Source organism: Bos indicus x Bos taurus, chromosome 4 (assembly GCF_003369695.1).
Source record: "Bos indicus x Bos taurus breed Angus x Brahman F1 hybrid chromosome 4, Bos_hybrid_MaternalHap_v2.0, whole genome shotgun sequence".
In the NCBI taxonomy this organism is placed as follows: domain Eukaryota; kingdom Metazoa; phylum Chordata; class Mammalia; order Artiodactyla; family Bovidae; genus Bos; species Bos indicus x Bos taurus.
The window spans coordinates 3,260,186-3,279,246 of NC_040079.1; the positions used below are offsets into that span (position 1 = coordinate 3,260,186).

A 19,061-nucleotide genomic window follows, 5' to 3' on the forward strand; every position below is an offset into this window, starting at 1 on the left:
GATAAATAGTAAATGTTCCCACTCATAAGACTCCTAAGGATTTCAGTTAAATAAGATAATATATATACCGTGTTTTACTTCTTGTCGCACTGTGAGCTCTCAAACATCAATCATCGTTGATTTATCCTGTGTAAACCCTGCACATCCTCTTCCTCAGTTTCCCTGGCCGTCTACCCACCTGGGCTGACGTCTCCTGACCGAGATCTCCGACTTCCCTGAGATGGCCCACTCTTCCACCAACAAGGCTCAAATCCCCCGGACGACCCAGACCTCTGCTTCAGCTCTCAGCTGCCTGCACACGCAGCGTCTCCAAGTCTTCCCGGTTCTCCCTCCACAACACAACGTAAACCCATCCCATCTCTGCTTTTCTCCCTCCATTCAGGGCGTCATTTCTCTTCTTCTGGACCTGAAGCAGCCCCTGCGGGCTCCTGACCTAGAGTCTTTCTCTTCTCCAAATACCCTTTTATACTGGAGTCTAGACTTTCCTAAAACACACAGTTGTCCTTGAAAATCCCATCCGTTCCAATCTCCCACAGAGTAAAGAGGACCCACAAAGTACCACACATGTGACTTTCTTTTCCAGGACTTTTAAGCCACAGCCTCCCAGGCCCCTCCTGGACAAGCTCACCAGGTCACGACTTCTCCGTGTGTCCAGAACCCTCCTGACTCCATCTGTTCATGCTGTAAGGATGCCACTTCCCACTGGTCTGCAGACCACAGTTGCCTTCCAGGGGTGGCTGGAACGCTCTCTCTTCAAGACCTCATCTATTGTCAAGGCTAACACCCTTTCCTCCTTCCTTCCTTATTCCCGTCCCACATGGGACTACAACTTGGAACATATTTCATTCAGATGCTGCCTTCTTTTATACCTGGGCTGAAAGCTTTCCAGAAGTAGACACTGTATTTTATGAATCTGGTATCCCGCCACCCACCTCCTCGTGCAGCTCAGGGTCTCACTCAGAGAAGACTCCTCCTTAAGGTCGAATGATGCCCTGCAGCGGTGAGCGCAGAGCAGCATCAGCCCAGCCTCCCCTACAGAGGAACAGGTCTGGGGCAGAAACACGGAGCTGCGCCTGGACGTCTTCTCAGGTCTTTTAAAAACACAAGTATTGATATAACATATTCTACTCACCTACGTTAAAATTAAAAGCAGGAGAGGGAAGGATTGGGAGTTTGGGATATATATATATATATATATATATATATATATACACACACATACACACACACACACACACATATACACACATATACACACACACATTCCATGGGGCTGCAGAGTTGGACACGACTGAGCACACAGAGAGACAGATGCACGTGTATATATATGAAAGTGAAAGTGTTAATTGCTCAGCTGTGTCTGACTTTGTGACCCCCACGGACTGTAGCCCACCAAGCTCCTCTGTTCATGGGATTTCCCAGGGAAGGGAGGGGGTTGCCATTCCTTTGTCTAGGGGATCTTCCTGACCTAGGGATTGAATCTGGGTCTCCTGCATTGTAGGCAGATTCTTTACCATCTGGGCCACCAGGGAAGCCTATATATATGTATATTTACATATATATATAACTGAATCGCTTTGAGGTACAGCAGAAACTGACAACATTGTAAATCAACTACATTTCAATAAAAAAATTTTAAATAGAAACAAAGAAAATAAACATTGGAAAATAGTTTAAAGAGTTAAATTATACAATTTATAAAGTTAAATATATGCAATTATATGCAATTTAAAAGGTTAAAAACAGAATGAAAATGAGAATTAAAATAAGTAAAAAACACTTCTGTCTTTTGTTCTGTCTTGTCATATGAGAGGTAGACAAAGAAACGGAAGGAAGAGAAGGAGAAAAAGTAAAAGAAACCATCAGGAATACAAAGGAAGGGGTCATCTGAGACCCCAGAGGAAAAAGGAAAAACACAGAAGGACAGAGAGGATGCGCTGAGCCAAGTAGACACGGGAAGAAACACAGAATACACAGACGTGGACCACAGCCGTCTACAGTATTCCTGCAAAAGATGCTGACTTCTCAGGCTGCCCTTTTGTCTGCAGACTCAAAGTTCTGACACGCCGAGGCCAGTCTGGTCAGAAGCCAAGGCTTGTGGTCACTCTGCGGACGGGCCAGCTGCCCCAGCCCCACCAGCCAGATCTGCTATCTGTGAGAATAGTATGTTTTGCTGCTGCCAATACAATTTTTAAAGCAAAGCCAGAAATGTGGACACTGAGTTTGTACAAAGCTACTCTGTGGGCCAAACAAAACCTTTCCCTGGACACCGTCGGAGCCAGAGCTGACCGTCTGAATTACGGACAAAACAAGGCTATTCCTCTGCCACAGCCCTGACTTGGGGGCCCAGTTTAGTCATACTACTGATGGCTAAACACTTAGTCAGCTTGGGGCAGCAGTGCTTGCTGGGCACAGCCGGCCCCACCACAGACGTGTCCTAGCTGGGGGTCTGTTGGCACCAGTTCAGGGAAGAACCTTCTGGATTTCCTTGGCCATTTGTCTCCTGGAGTCTGGAACAGCTCTAAGAACACTTGTAATTATGTCCCTCCCTGTGGGGAGTTAGAATTCATTCATTTTTAGAGAGTGAGATAAAAATTCAAATTCTACTGTCTCATGATGATATAAAATCAAAGAGAGAAAGAAATTAGAGAAACAAAAAGGCTTTTCATTTAAATGCTAATCCAGCAATTTAAATAAGTAATTAAAACAAGTCGATCAGTAATTAAACAAGTAAAGACATAAAAAGTTGAGAAAGTCTGACATAAGCATAACAACAGGATATTTTTTCTATTTGCTTGTTTTTCTCTTCCAAGTGTTTCCAGGAACCATCTATAGCTCTTACATATTCATCAGTGGAAGAAATCTAATGTCTTTGGAATGTGAGGTTGAATTTTTTAAAATCTGATTAAAATTACTGAGTGAATGGCACTGAAACAGCAATTATGGAAATCATCACACTGCAAAATAATGTACAAAATTTCACCACCCAATGAGACGAGCTACCGTCAGAACTCGGGGTTGACTTCCAGCCTTCTCAGGGTACATGGATGATGCTGACAGGTGTTAACTGAAGTGTATTATATTGCATTCTTTTGTGTTTATTTACTAAAACATCATAAACATGTTTGCATTATTTAATACTCTGTAGCCTTCATAACTATTATTTTAAGGGCAACATCATGTTAATTAATTAAGCGGTTAGGCTGCCTTGGGTCTTAGTTGGGTCTTTGCCATGGCATGAGGACTCTCGAGTCGTGGTGTGTGGGTTCGGCAGTTGCGGCATGCCGGCTTAGTTTCTCCGAGGTACGTGGGATCTTAGTTCCCCAGCCAGGGATCGAACCCACATCCGCTGCATTGCAAGGTGGATTCTTAACTGCTGGACCACCCAGGGAAGTCCCTTTAATTTACTCTTACCAATTGAGCTACGAGGGAAGCCTATTTTTACTTACTTATCTCATTTCTCAAGTGTCATGCCTTTTCACTATTGTAAGAAACGTTTTAGAAAATTTACTTATGACAAATTCCCTGGAAGGAGTCAGAAGACGTAAATATTTTTATTAACCTTGGACGCATCGCTAGTTGCTTCCCAAACACCTGGAACGATGTAAACAGTACACTGAATGACTGAACCCACCGTGCCGCTCCTGGCTGACCAATGGTATCGTAAGTGCAGAGAGCGTAAGAGGATGGGGACCGCAGCTGACACAGTGGCCTACGCTGAACCAGCCTGCTGGATCCACAGCTCATGAAGTGGAGGTCAAGTCACGGTTGTCTGTGGACCCTCTTGGTTTCCTCACGGAAGAAAGGAAGGGTTTGAATGACACAATCTGCAGAGACTATTTCCACTTTAGATACTGAAATCTCAAGCAGAGGCCAACACTGCATCCGGTGGAGAATTTTTACACTACTATGTTTCAGAAGAATTGGAGAGATGGTGGTGAGTTTCTGTAAGAATTTCAGCCCCTGTGAAATTTATGTTATTAAGCCCATTTTAAATGCACTTGCACTGGAGAAAGAGAATCAGTGGGATGACTGTGGCAATTTCTTGAAACAACACAGCTGTGAAGTTTGCCACTGATGAACTGCTCCTTCACGAACAATTTCTCTGGAGCATGCAGGGCTGTTTGAAAGTGCTTTTCCCACAGGAGAATGTCTTTCAAAACTGGGGTCAGTGCTCTCAAACCTACTGCTGCTGCTTCTCAGTAAGTTGAGGGAACACACTAAATTCTTTGTTGTTATGTCAACCATCTTCACAGCATCTTCTGAGGAGTAGACTTCATCTCAAGAAACCACTGACTTTGTTCATCCATAAGAGCAACTCCTCATCCATTCAAATTTTATCATGAGATTGCAGCCATTTAGGTGCATTCTCAGGCTCCACTTCTAATTCTAGTTTTCCGGCTGTTCCACATGTGCCATTACTTCCTCCAGTGAAGTCTCGAACCCCTCAGAGTTATCCGTGAGGGTTAGACTCAACTTCTCCCAATCTCCTGTTAACATTGGTGCTTTGACCTCTTCCCATGAATCATGAATGTTCTTAACATCTAGAATGGTGAGTCGTTTCCAGAAGGTTTTCGATTGACTTTGCCCAGATCATCAGAGGACTCACTATCTATGGCAGCTATACTCTAATGAAATATTTCCTTATGGGCTTAAAAATCAAAATTACTCTTAGATCCATGAGCTACAGAATGGTTGTGTTTGCAGGCATGAGAATGCTAATCTTGTTGTACATCTCCATCGGAGCTTCTGGGGACCAGGTGCATTGTCAATGAGCAGTAATATTTTGAAAGGCATCTTCTTTTCTGAGCAGTAGGTCTCAACAGTGGGTTTAAAATATTCAGCAGACCGTGTGGTAAACGGATGAGCCATCATCCAGGCTTTGTTGTTCTGTTTATAGAACACAGGGCAGAGTAGATTTAGCCCAATTCTTAAGGGCCCTAGGACTTTTGGAATGGTAAATGAGTACTGGCTTCAGGCGAAAGTCATCTGTTGCATTAACCCTCATTGTGAGAGTCAGCCTGTCCCTCGAAGCTTTGAAGCCACGTATTGACTTCTCTCTCGCTATGAGAGTCTTTGATGCTGTCTTCTTCCAACATAAGACTGTTTCATTTATCGGGCTGGCCCAAAAGTTCATCTGGTCCGTCTGCTGAGATTCTGGCCAGCCCAATAAATTGAAGCTGTGTGGCTTACTGTAGCCACCTTCACTGATCATCTTACCTAGGTCTTCTGGATGACCCACAGCTCCTACATCAGCACTTGCTGGCTTCACCCTGCACTAGATGCTAGAGAGACGGTTTCCTTGCACAGACTTCACGAACCAGCCTCTGCCAGCTCCAGACTTTTCTCCTGCGGCTTCCTCACCTGTCTCAGGCTTCAGAGAACTGAAGAGTTAGGGCCTTGCCTGGATTAGACTTTGGCTTAAGGCAATGCGGTGGCTGTTCAGATCTTCTGTTCAGAACATTAAAACTTTCTCCACGACACCAATGAGGTTATTTTGCTTTATCATTCGTGTGGTCACTGGAAGAGCACTTTTCACCTCCTTCAACAACTCTTCCTTTGCATTCACAACGTGGGTAAATGGCCAGAGGCTTAGCTTTCGGCCTGTTGTGGCTTTTGAGGACCTCCCTCACTACGCTTCACCACTTCTGACTTTTGATTTAAAGTGAGAGGCCTGGAATGTGACTCTTCCTTTCACTTGAATACTTAGAGGACCTTGTAGGGCCATTAACTGGCCCAATTTCAATACTGTTGAGTCTCAGGGAACAGAGAGACTGAGAAAAGGGAGTCAGGGGAATGGCTGGGAGTGGGGAGCAGTCAGAACACACAACATTTTCAATTAAGTTTGCTTTCTTATACGGGTGCTCCCCAGGGTGCCCTGCAAAGAATTATAATAGCAACATCAAAAATCACCGATCACAGTTCCCCATAACAAACAAAGTGAAAAACCTGAGGTATGGTGAGAACTGCCAAAATGCGACAGAGACGCACAGTGGGCAAATGCTGTTGGAAAAATGGCACCAGAAGACTTGTTTGACGTAGGTGGCCACAAACCTTCAATTTGTGGAAAAAACACAGTATCTGAAAAACTCAGTAAAATGAGTGCTGCGTGCACAGAGTCCACGTGAAAGCTGGCTTAGACTTTATTTTTAGAAATTGAGGGAAGGCACCCGCCTCATGTTGGGACACAGCCTAGACCCAAGTCCTACAGGGAAGGGGCTCAAAGCCAAGGATGCTAATCCTCCATCCAGCACTGCTGACCTAGTCTCCCTGGGTATCTCTATTTAGAGCCGCCACTGGCTCATCCTGCCGGAGCCTTGATCCGCCGGGGCTCTCCCACAATCCTGAGCCGCGTTGACTGACGTTCACATCCCGGTCTGCCACGTCTGTCTTCTCATGTCGTCCAGAAAACGCTCCTGGGAGGCGGGAGAGGATGCACAGAGCTTGCACAGCTGCCTGAAGGCCTGCCGCTCCGAGCAGACAGCAACGCCAGCGTGGGGAGGAGCTGGGTCAGAAACCGCCCCCATCCTTACCGCACTGATGCTCCGGGGGACCGACGGCTCACTCCTGTTTTGTGACCTTTTATGTTCATTCACACGATACACAGTTATGGACTACCTACTGTGTGCAGGTCACAGTGCCAAGCACCGTGGAAGAGACAAAACTAAACCAGGCCGGACCTGCATCCGATGAGCTTTACAGCTGAGCAGCACGGGTCCCCGGCTCCCAGACGACGTGCTTGTGATTTCATTTCCCGTAGAAATCTAAAAGGAACGCCTCAAAAGTATTCAAAAAACCAGAAAGTGCACCAAGATTTTTTTAAAAGATTTTTTTTCAGATGTGGACTTATTTTTAAAGTTTCTACTGAATTTGTTACATTGTTTCTGCTTTCTGGTTTTTTTTTGGTGCGGGGGGGGGGGGGAGGGCTGCAAGGCATGCAGGATCTTAGCTTCCCAACCAGGTATCAAACCTGCACTCCCTGCATTGGAAGGCAAAGTCTTCACCACCAGGGAAGTCCCCTGGCCAGGATCTTTTGGTAAATGCTTCCTGAAGTCAATTATCATGTCACACCAAATACCATACACTACCAAATAATAAGGGTCTGAAAACGCCCATCAGAAGATAACATAAAAACCCCCAAAGAATGCAAGTTAACAGTGCAAACCAGGATGGAATTACCACAGAATGTAAATGTCTCCTTGAGCTCACAGCTTAAACTATTTGTGGAGTTCTGAAATATTTCATGATCTGATTTCCACCATTTGAAGGTGTGAGAAGGGACAAATGACCTCCTTTTTGTTAAAGGAAGTTGTTTGGGGGGCAAGTGAGACCCCTCCAGGTGAGCCCAGCATAGCGCAAGCTCTCGTTTGCATAATCATCAATGATCTATAAACTCTTTTGCTAGATTGGCTAGTGTGAGTGGCATTCAGTCTCATTCCCTTCCATTGATCCATCCCGGGAAAGAGCCAGTCACAGAAGCCAAGGAGCCAGGACGATGCTTAAGGCCAGTGGGCTGGGGTACCCACCCTATGGGACCTTGCTTGTGAGGCTGGGGAAGGAGAATGAGGTTAGGGGTCAGACTGCAGGTTAATGGTCTAAACTCCTGACCCAGGCATTCACTGCTTCATGTTCATGTCACACTAGTTCTGGGTCGTTTTAAGATAAACCTGAAGATTACAGGTAGCCTCACAGGTAGCACAGTTCTCTCTCTCAGCTTACCTTTATCACTGAAACAATCTCAAGCTTCTGAGTTTTGAACAAGGAGAGACTGCTTGGTGAGCCATCATCGCAAAGGGAAGAGGGCAGATCAGACGAGAGCCACTGCCCTGTGTTCCTGCTCTCTGAAGCCCACGCACCCTCCCGGGAGCAGAGGGTCCCTTGACCCCAACGCCCCAGAGCACTGTGCTTCCCTTTCTTCATGTTTGCTCCTGAAAACACACAGGGCAGACAGCCATCTCAAGGCTGGATCGCTCCATCGGCTTTAACTTGCAGACGGAGGCGCTGAAGAACAAGAAGTTTAACTGGCTCAAAAGAACTTAAATCCAGAGCTTCTATATTCTAAATGATGATGCAGGCCGCCAGGGACTTTTCCTCTTAAGGTCCGTCTAGTCAAAGCTGTGGTTTTTCCAGTAGTCATGTATGGATGTGAGCATTGGACCATAAAGAAAGCTGAGCGCTGAAGAATTGATGCTTTTGAACTGTGGTGTTGGAGAAGACTCTTGAGAGTCCCTTGGACTGCAAGGAGATCCAACCAGTCCGTCCTAAAGGAAATCAGTCCTGAATATTCATTGGAAGGACTGATGCTGAAGCTGAAACTCTAATACTTTGGCCACCTGATGCGAAGAACTGACTCATTTGAAAATACCCTGATGCTGGGAAAGATTGAAGGTGGGAGGAGAAGGGGATGACAGAGGATGAGATGGTTGGATGGCATCACGGATTCAACGGACATGAGTTTGAGTAAGTTCTGGGAGTTGGTGGTGGACAGGAAGGCCTGGTGTGCTGCAGTCCACGGGGTCACAAAAAGTCGGACAAGACTGAGCGACTGAACCGAACTGAATTTATATGAGGTCTGTTTATAGGAGTCTTTACATGCAGCTTTGAGCCAGGAATAAACTGGATTGATCATGAACAGTATTAATCAGAATGTATGTACACCTTTGGGGGTCAACAAATGTTTCTGACGTGAGTGGATAAATGACATGTTAAGAAGAAATTTCATTACATAGGATATGCCTTCCGATTTTTAAGAAGAATTCTTCCTTTTTTCTCTACCCAAGGTGTTTTCCAAAGTTGCTTTATTGCTCGGCTAAAACAACTTCGGTTACAATACTCGATCTGTCACACGGTATTGATCTGAGAAAGAGAAGGCCATTCCTAGTCTTACGCAGCTGTACGCACAGCACCTGCTGCCAGCAAACCGATGTGCTCACAGGAAGTGTCGGCGCTATCCTGACACCAACACGCACTTACCCTCAGCAACGGTCCCATTACTTTCTCCTCTCGATTATTATTAGAAAACCATTTCTGCAGCTCCTGTATGTTTAAGTGAGTTGAATCAGCTTTTCTAAGGGCAGTCATTCTATCACAGACGGTTTTTTAACACAAAAAAATGCCAGGCACATTCATTCTTTCTGGGTCAGGTCCTACTTTGCCAGAATACTATTGAATTCAATAAACCTGTCGTTTTGGGAATTATACCGTCATACAGCCATTCCAGGCCTCCCTCACATCCGCAAACAGTCTCTGTAAAGGGCGGGATCCATTTCTTTCTAAACACCACTAAAATGCTTACTTTTAAAGAACAAGGTGTCACTACACCGAAAAGAAATGAAGAGTGTTCAAAAGGCAAGCTTCGTGTTCTGGAGAAGGTGTGGCAGCATTTGTGTGGGTGGCGGGTGGGGCAGCACAGAGATGGAGTGGTCCTCTCATCCTTTCTTGTCTGGGATGGAGGCTCCAGGGACCAGCCTGAGTCCTCACCCAGGGATCTCAAGCTCACTCCCTTACTGGGCTCAGGATCCTTAGCTGTAAATCTAGGCAGCTCTTCCCCTGCCACCCCCTCCCAACACCACCACCATGGGCTCTAATCCCCAGATCCCAGAATTCCAGGATTCCTTGTGTTTCTCATTCACACCGGATGCCTGTTATGATTGTTCTGACTGCAAATTCTTGGTCTGTTTCAAGTCTCTCTTTTAACAGACTTGCCTTAGTTTCTTCCCGTGACTTCCTTTCAGCATATTGTACGAGAAAAGGATAGGCTCCCTAAAGCTGAAGATTGATTCCTTCTAAAAATGAGCGTGAACATATGTGAAAAAAAAAAAAAAGAGTTGATGCTCTTTAAATTGATTTCTGGTACGTAACTTCAGTCAATTCTTCAATAAATACCATTAACTGTACAAGAGCTCCAGATCTTAATGCCATTATCTTTGGGAAAACAGGTATTCCCAATGATGAAGTACTGGCATTCATATCGACTCCGTCCTTGTTCCAAAGCATAAACATCACTTAATGTCATTATAGAGTAAGTACTGTCAGTGCCTAAATTAATATTCCCTGTGCATGTGAGGATGCGATTTTTAAAAAATGAGATCGAGCAAGTCATCCTGAAGTATTCTCTGCATTACCCCCAATTGTTCTGTAAATGTGCAAAGCCTTAGGACTGTCTTTCAATTATAAGTGGTATGCAACACTTGTTTCCAACACCTGCAGAGAAACTTTCTGTACACTTAGAGAAACCATGCTTTCATCTTATTAAATTAGTGTGGTTTCAGTCTCACATTATCTTTAGCTGCTCAGTCTGTAGTATTATAAATTTATTGCTTCTGCTTGGCTATACTAAAAGTTGAAACCTAAAATCATTTTCTGCTTTACTGACTCGAAGGCGGGAAAACTGAAATTATCCTGGTCATTAAAGGGAGTACTTACAATTTTTTTGCCTTCTATTAACACCGTAGAAGTATTTGTTTCAACATTCCGCAGTATCACACTTCCTTTCTGCTCTCGGTAGATGAATTCTTTATCTACAAGAGAGGAGATAAAAAAGAAACATGAAACACCAAGGAACTCATTAGCTCTTGATAGACATTTAGCTAAAATGAACTGACCAGCTCCAACAAAAATATATCCTGTGTTTCGTTGAAGGATCCATTAAATACGGTGAAATATATTCAGTTCCTTTCCATATAACTGCACATGAAGCTTCTCTCTGAATCGTTTCTCCTGCTATACTTGTGCAAGTACACACAATCTTTAGAACATTCTAGAATTTTTTGGAGTGGGACACACAGATGAGCAGATTATGGAACCTTCTACCGCAAGAGTTGGAAGGTGGTTGGTACTAAAGGGATTGATTCCCTGCGTCTGAAACGTTAGGGTGAAATCTGTACACGTGCACAGGAGCAAACCCACATCTATATCCTGCAAGATTGCTTTCATTTGGTCCACAGCTCCCTTTGCTACGTCTGGAGGAACTGGCAGCTCTGCCCTTACGTGTATCTTTGACTCGATTCGTTGTATCTTCAGTGACACTGGTCCTTTGTAAATCAACTGAGATTCCAAATATCTCCTTAAAAAGGGAACTGATGAACTGATTTTCAGGCAGGGATAGAGACACATAGAGAACAGACTTTGGACCCAGTGGGGGAAGGAGGGGGTGGGATGAATCGAGAGGGTAGCACTGACACATATATACTGCCATGTGTGAAACAGCCAGCCAGTGGGAAGCTGCTAAATGGGCACAAGGAACCCGACCTGGTGCTCTGTGGCTCCCTGGAGGAGTGGGATGGGATGGGGGGTGGGGGAGGCTCCGGAGGGAGGGGTCGTGTGTGTACTCGCGGCTGGTTTACATTGCTGTGTGGCAGAAGTCAACACAATATTGTAAGGCAATTATCCTCCAATTAAATATTAAAAAATAAAACAATTAATAGAGCAATTCCACTGAATCGTACACGTGTAGAGGTGTGTGTGTGTGTGAGTGTATCGGCACGTAGGCATGAGTGTCTGTGTCTGTGTATACATACTATAAATGAAAGGGTGCAACCAGTCCATCCTAAAGGAAATCAGTCCTGAAGATTCACTGGAAGGACTGATGTTGAAGCTGAAACTCCAGTACTTTGGCCACCTGATGCAAAGAGCTGACTCATTTGAAAAGACCCTGATGCTGGGAAAGATTGAGGGCATGAGGAGAAGGGGACAACAGAGGATGAGATGGTTCGATGGCATCACTGACTTGATGGACATGAGTTTGAGTAAACTCCGGGAGCTGGTGATGGACAGGGAGGCCTGGTGTGCTGCAGTCCATGGGGTTGCAAAGAGTCGGACACGACTGAACTGAACTGAAACTTTCTGAAAGGATAGTAGGTAGACAGGAGGCAGAGTGCACAATGGGAAGAAGAAATAATAATTCGGAGATTGGGATTGACGTATGTGCACTACTATACATAACATTAAGATAACTAATAAGGACCTACTCCACTGCACACGGAACTTGACTCAATACTTCGTAATAACCTAAGCGGGAAAAGAACCCGAAAAAGAGTGGAGATACCTGTATGTGCATGACTGATTCACTTTTCTGCACACCTGACACTAACAATACTGTAAACTAACTATACTCAAATAAAATTTTTTAAAAAAGAAATAATATTATCTGAGTGAAGGGGGTGACACTGAGCCAGTATGAAGGTAAAGGCATTTCACACAGTAATTAGTTGATGAATGGAAAGCACTGTGTGGGCAGGATTAATTCCAGCGGTGTTATCATTTCTATGCTTTTAAAATTCTGCTCCACAGAAATACATTCTTTTCTTTTTTATTCCTTTATTCTATTTGCTTTGCGTTTAGTTGTCTCTTCTTCTTCTAGTCTGTTAAGATGGAAGCTTAGAACTTTGGTTTCATTTCCCTTCCTTTTAGTAAGACTATTAAAGCTAAAACTTCTCCTTCATGCATGGTATTACCTATATCTCACAAATTTTGGTACGCTGAATTATGTTATTATTCAGTTCAAATTACTTCTAATTTTCCCTGTAAAATCTGCTTGACCCAATGATTATTGAGAAATATGTTAATTTCCAAATATGTAAAGTTATTCTGGTCTTCTTATTTTTTACAGATTTTTAGTTTAAATTCACTGGATCAAAGAATATTCGGTATATGATTTTAGCCTTTTAAAGCTCATTAAGACATTTTTGTGGCCCCAGATGTGGTCTATCCTGGAGAATGTACCGGCTGCACATTTAATGAAATTATTATGACTGCGTTTGGTCTGTAATCTCCTTCGGGGTGTGCGTTTGTTTTCTTCTTTTCTCCTTTACTTCTTGTTTTCCTCTTTCTTGTTTCCTGATTTTCACTTTATTGTTTGAATAATTTTTACAATTTTAATTTCCCTATTTTAGCTGTATTTCTTTGCTTTTGTTTTTTTTTAGTGGTTGTCCTAGAGATTTTAATATGTACTCAACTTTGCAGCATCTACAAAGAGTTAACCATGTGCCACTTCTCATAAAAGACACGGTTGAAACCTTTCAGGTTTCAGGTCCACATACAGTCTCATCCTGTGGTAACTGTTATGTGTGTTACATCAATACTTTATACATTCCACAAGACAATGCTATAATTATTGTTTATAACAATATCATAGCATATAAAGACATTAAGAAGAAAAAGCAAAAAAACAAAACACTGTCTTTTGCATTTATCCATTTACCATTACTGATGGTAATAATTTTATCAAAAATATGAGTTTCCATCAGATATCATTTTCCTACTTCTTAAAGAATTTTCTTTAGGATTTCTGATTATATGAATTGCTGGCAACCAATTCTTTTAACTTTGTCTAAAAGTCTTTTCCTTTAGCCTTCATTCTTGAAAGGTATTTCTTATAACACAGGTTTCTAGGTTAGTTTTTTTTTTCCTTTTAGTGGAAGTTCTGTTCCCTGTCTTCTGGTCACCACGGTTTCTACTGAGAAGTCAACTATGCACTGAATTATTTCCCTGCATGTCATTTCTGGGCACGTTTGCTGCTTTCCAGATTTACTTGTTGTCTGTGGTTTTCAGTGGTTTGACGACGATGCACTTTCGAGGGGGCCTGCTTCCTGTTTGTTTGATGTTTAATGAGCGTCTTGTATCTGCACATTTATATCTTCACCAAATCTTCAGCTGCTTATTTTCCAGATAAACTTTCTACTCCTTTATCTGTCTCCTCTCCTTCTGGTATTCCAGTTTCCCATATATTGGGCACCCTGATGTTATCCAACAGCCTTGGATGCTCTGATCATTAAAGAGTTTTTTCTCTCTGTTCACCTTGAATCATTTCCATTGATCTATCATCAAAGTCACTTTGTCTTTTCCCTGCCACAATTATTGGACTATCAAATCCACACAGTGAATTTAAAAAATTTTAGAATCTGTGTTCTTCTGTTCAGGAATGTCCATTCAGTTCTTTTTATTATTCCTATTTTTCTTCTGAGGCTTTCCTTTGGGATTTTCATTTATTAAAAACATGATCACGTTAACTCATTGAGGACAATTAAAGAATCTTATAAAATCCTTGTCTCTCAGTTCCAAAATAAGGTTCATTTTATGATCAGATTAAATTACTTTTATATTGAGATTGTCTCCCATTCTTTCTTGGTTCTTTGTATGTAAGGTAATTTTTCATTATTTCCTAGACATCATGGATTAATCTCTGGACACTCTGGGTTTTGTTGTTGTTGTTCAGTCACTAAGTCGTGTCCAGCTCTTTGCGACCCCACGGACTGAAACACGCCACGCCTCCCTATGCATCACCAACTCCTGGAGCTTACTCTTACTCATGTCCATTGATTTGGTGACGCCATCCAATCATCTCATCCTCTGTGTCCCCTTCTCCTCCTGCCCTCAATCTTTCACAGCATCGGGGTCTTATCCAATGAGTTAGCTCTTCACATGAGGTGGATAAAGTATTGGAGTTTCAGCTTCATCAGCAGTCCTTCCAATGAATATTCAGGGTTGATTTCCTTTAGGAATGACTGGCTTGATCTTCTTGCAGTCCAAGGGACTCAAGACTTTTCTCCAGCACCATAGTTTGAAAGCATCAATTCTTTGGTGCTCAGCTTTCCTTAGAGTCCAACTTTTACTGGGTTTTGTTAATATTCCCCAGTGACTGCTGTCTCCTTTGCTATAGCAGGTAATTTCCTTGCTAAACCTGGATGGTCAACTTGTATTTCTGGAGAGCAGCTCCACTCTCAGTTCAGTTATTTTATCTTCAGTTGATCTGCTGGGCTTCTCTTCACGCATGTGTGGCTCATGGGTCAGATGCAGAAAATACTGTACCTATGCTTTCAATTTCATTACTTCCAGTTCTATCTTATCCCATCCCTCTCCTTTTCTTAACTTTTAAGTTTGACACCGAGCTTGTTAATTTCAGCATTTCTTCTTTTCCAATATAATCACACTGTGTTATAAATGTTCTTAATTACCTCTTTGAGTTTGTAAGTTTTAATGAGAAGAGTATTTTCGCTACTGCTTAGTATTATGCATTTTCAGTTTCTGTCACAATTTCTCCTTCAACCTGGTATTGATAACTTTTAATCTGCAAATGTATGAAAAACACTGTTTTTTACTACCAATTGTCAGAAAAATCTGTATTATTAATTCTTTGAAATTTGTTGAGACTGGTTTACGGACTGACACATGGCCCATTTTTGGAAGAGTTTCTTGAGAGAACACATTATTCTCTAATTGTAAATGCAGAGTTCTATATGCGGTCATAAATTAAGCATGTCCCTTGTCTCATTAAATTGATTCTCACTTAGCTAATTTTTTGTGTGCTCGGTCTTTCCTTCAGTATTGAAATTTTTTAGTAGAATGATGTTTTGAGTAATTCTCTCCTGGAGATCTCCCAAAGAGTGTTTTATACAATTTTTGACTACTTTATTAAATTAATTCAAGTGTAGAAATTTCCTATCTTCCTGGAGACTTACAACTTTTATTTTTTAACTGCATTTTTCTCTCCCTCACAATGCTTTTTAAAGATAACTTCTCTTTTTCATGATAGGATAGATGAAATAACAGTATGCACCTTCTATTGCTCACATGGAGTCAATGAGATGCTACATGTAACACACACAATGTGTTTTATAAACAACGCCAGGCTCGGGGTCAGCCCTCGGTGTGTGTCAGCTGTCAACAATATTTGAGAAAAGGATCTGGAGTTACCTTTGTCTCCTTTCTTAAAAAAATTTTCCCTGAAAGAACGGTTTATATTCCATTAATAGATGTTTTTATTGGAATTTTAAATTTTTATTATTTAAAAAATTTTATACAATTTTAAAGGTTACATTCTATTTACAGTTACTATGAAGGATCAACTGTATTCCCGGTGTTGTACAATATTAATTGTATATTGTCACCCTGCTTATTTAACTTCTATGCAGAGTATATCATGAGAAACGCTGGGCTGGAAGAAGCACAAGCTGGAATCAAGATTGCCAGGAGAAATACCAATAACCTCAGATAGGCAGATGACACCACCCTTATGGCACAAACTGAAGAGGAACTAAAAAGCGTCTTGATGAAAGTGAAAGTGGAGAGTGAAAAAGTTGGCTTAAAGCTCAAGATTCAGAAAGCGAAGATCATGGCATCTGGTCCCATCACTTCATGGCAAATAGATGGGGAAACAGTGGAAACAGTGTCAGACTTTATTTTTTGGGGCTCCAAAATCACTGCAGATGGTGACTGCAACCATGAAATTAAAAGACGCTTACTCCTTGGAAGGAAAGTTATGACCAACCTAGATAGCATATTCAAAAGCAAAGACATTACTTTGCCAACAAAGGTCCATCTAGTCAAGGCTATGGTTTTTCCTGTGGTCATGTATGGATGTGAGATTTGGACTGTGAAGAAGGCTGAGCGCTGAAGAATTGATGCTTTTGAACTGTGGTGTTGGAGAAGACTCTTGAGAGTCCCTTGGACTGCAAGGAAATCCAACCAGTCCATTCTGAAGGAGATCAGCCCTGGGTGTTCTTTGGAAGGAATGATGCTAAAGTTGAAACTCCAGTACTTTGGCCACCTCATGCGAAGAGTTGACTCATTGGAAAAGACTCTGATGCTGGGAGGGATTGGGGGCAGGAGAAGAGAATGACAGAGGATGAGATGGCTGGATGGCATCACTGACTCGATGGATGTGAGTCTGAGTGAACTCTGGGAGTTGGTGATGGACAGGGAGGCCTGGCGTGCTGTGATTCATGGGGTCGCAAAGAGTTGGACACGACTGAGCGACTGAACTGAACTGAACTGAACAATATTAATGAATCCCTAAGCCCATCTTAAACCCAATAGTCCTTAGTTCCCACCCCTAGGTTGCCGCTCCCCAGCCTGTGCCTCCTGTTTGTCCCTCATTCCCAGTACTCTGGGCTTCCCTGGTGGCTCAGATAATAAAGAATCCGCCGGCAATGCAGGAGACATGGGTTCAATCCCTGGGTCAGGAAGATCCCCCAGGGAAGGAAATGGCAACCCACTCCAGAGAATGCCTGGAGAATCCCATGGACAGAGGAGCCATGGGGTTGCAAAGAACTGGGCATGACTGAGCAACAAACACTTTCGCTCTCCCCACTCTCTCCCCGTCTCCTGCTCACCCTGCCCCCTCACGCGTCACTTCCGATGGTCTTGCCCAGGGCTGGGTGGCCGTCACCCCCCCCCTGCACTGCTGCAGGGTCTCCAGTGGTCTCCACATTTGCTTTTCAAAACTTTTTCCCCTGGGCGCTTGGCCAACACTACTTTGGCCAAACTTCTTAGTCTGACACTCGATTCGAAGCCCTTCATACCCTGGCCTGGGTTTCTCTTCTCAAGTTTCCCACCATCCCCTATTAAGCATCCGAACAAGTCCTGCCTGCCACTCCTCTCTGAAGCTTCCTGCTGCCGCCTTGGCCGCAGTGCCCTTCACCCGGCCCTGCCAGGGACCGTCTCCCCTTCGGGAAGTTTCTCGTGCCTCTGCCGGGCAGAAAGCCCTCCCTCTCTGCTGGCCCTCACCCCGTTCATCCTGCTCTGTGCTCACAGCAGCACACTGCTTATTTGCTACTAACACTCGTCTCTCCCACTAGAGTCATAATTCTCAAGGGTAGAGCCCACACCTATTCGATTTTTCTAATTCTTAGCATAATGGCTGTCATGAAAGTAGGTGCTAAAAAATGTGTGATGCACTTAACAGATCCATCCCATCACGAGTCTGAGTCACCAGGCATCGAAGTTGCTTGTGGAACAACAGGCAGGACTCCTGGAACAAGAGGGAGCGCTCTGGGCTGAAGGAAAGATGGCTGTGGTATGTGGTCGTTTTTTCGACTTAGACCTTTTGTGCCTCTTTGTGAGATTCTGTTACAGCTATTTCATTCCCAGCTCTGTTACAGGAGGACTTACATCTCACATCCAGGTACAAGGCGTTACATGTTACAGAAGGAATGCATCTGGATGCTTGAGGATAGGGAGGGAAAACAAAAAGCCATGCTCAACAGGGATGCCAAGAAACATGCTGGGGTTCTTAGCAAAAGGCTTCCCAAAGAAAATCTCACACATGACCACCCACTGGCTAGTTACTTCTTCACGTGCTAACTACCCAGTGCTTTGCACTTACAGTAAGTACATCAGTAATTTAGTTGTTCTGAGTGCTTTAGGAACTCTTCAAAGCTAAAAAAACTTAAAGAAATAAAGTTGCATTGGTAGCTAGCAGAAGATGGTTATTTTTTGTTTCCCCAAATTGTGATACAAAAATATATAGCAATGCAACAAATTATTTTATGTACTCTGCCAAAAATAAGATAAAATTCAGTCCTTCACTTTGAGTATAATGTGTGTGTGTTAATTGCTCAGTCATGTCCGACTCTTTGCGACCCCATAAACTGTAGCCTTCCAGGTTCCTCTATCCATGGGATTCTCCAGGCAAGAATGCTGGAGTGGGTTGCCATTCCCTTCTCCAGGGGATCTTCCCGACGCAGGGATTGAACCCCGGTCTCCTGCATCGCAAGCAGATTCTTTAGTGTTTGAGCTACAGTATAATACATAAGCTAATTTTATGTTTTGCTTACTTTTGCCTAACAATACTACCTTATTAACAGTTTTTGAAAGTCTTATCCATGGTGAAAATGTTAAAAATGTATGGCATTTTACGGTGCACTAGATTTCTTAAAAACTGAGATAATTTAGTTGTCTTTGCCAAATACAATTTGTATATGCTGATTGGATTTGAGGAGCATATTAATCCTGATTATATCAATATCACAAAGAAGCAATGCACAGAAATAGCTTTTAATTACGGAAACAAATAGTGTACATAATAAATGTAGTAGATTTGATTTTTCTCATGATTATCTTCTTTCAATTTTAAACAGTGCTGATAGAAACAATGTCCTTTCCATTTATTGCCTTTTATCTCAGATACAATTCATTTCTATTCACGTATATTCAAATCATACACAGTGTGTTGTGCTAAGTTGTTTCAGTCATGTGCGACTCTAAGACCCCACGGACTGTAGCCCGCCAGGCTCCTCTGTCCACGATACTCTCCAGGCAAGAATACTGGAGTGGGTTGCCTT

The 19,061-nt window shown here is 43.0% G+C and overlaps 1 protein-coding gene across 4 annotated transcripts in view; it reads right to left on the reverse strand.

Annotated features, from left to right (window-relative positions):
• DPP6 (dipeptidyl peptidase like 6) overlaps window positions 1–19,061 on the reverse strand; it is a 1,064,355-nt gene that overhangs the window by 270,975 nt on the left and 774,319 nt on the right. For all 4 annotated transcript variants that reach the window (XM_027538503.1, XM_027538505.1, XM_027538502.1 and 1 more), the window contains exon 4: window positions 10,426–10,520. In XM_027538503.1, coding sequence (XP_027394304.1) covers window positions 10,426–10,520 — 95 coding nt within the window. The remainder of the gene's footprint in view (window positions 1–10,425; window positions 10,521–19,061) is intronic.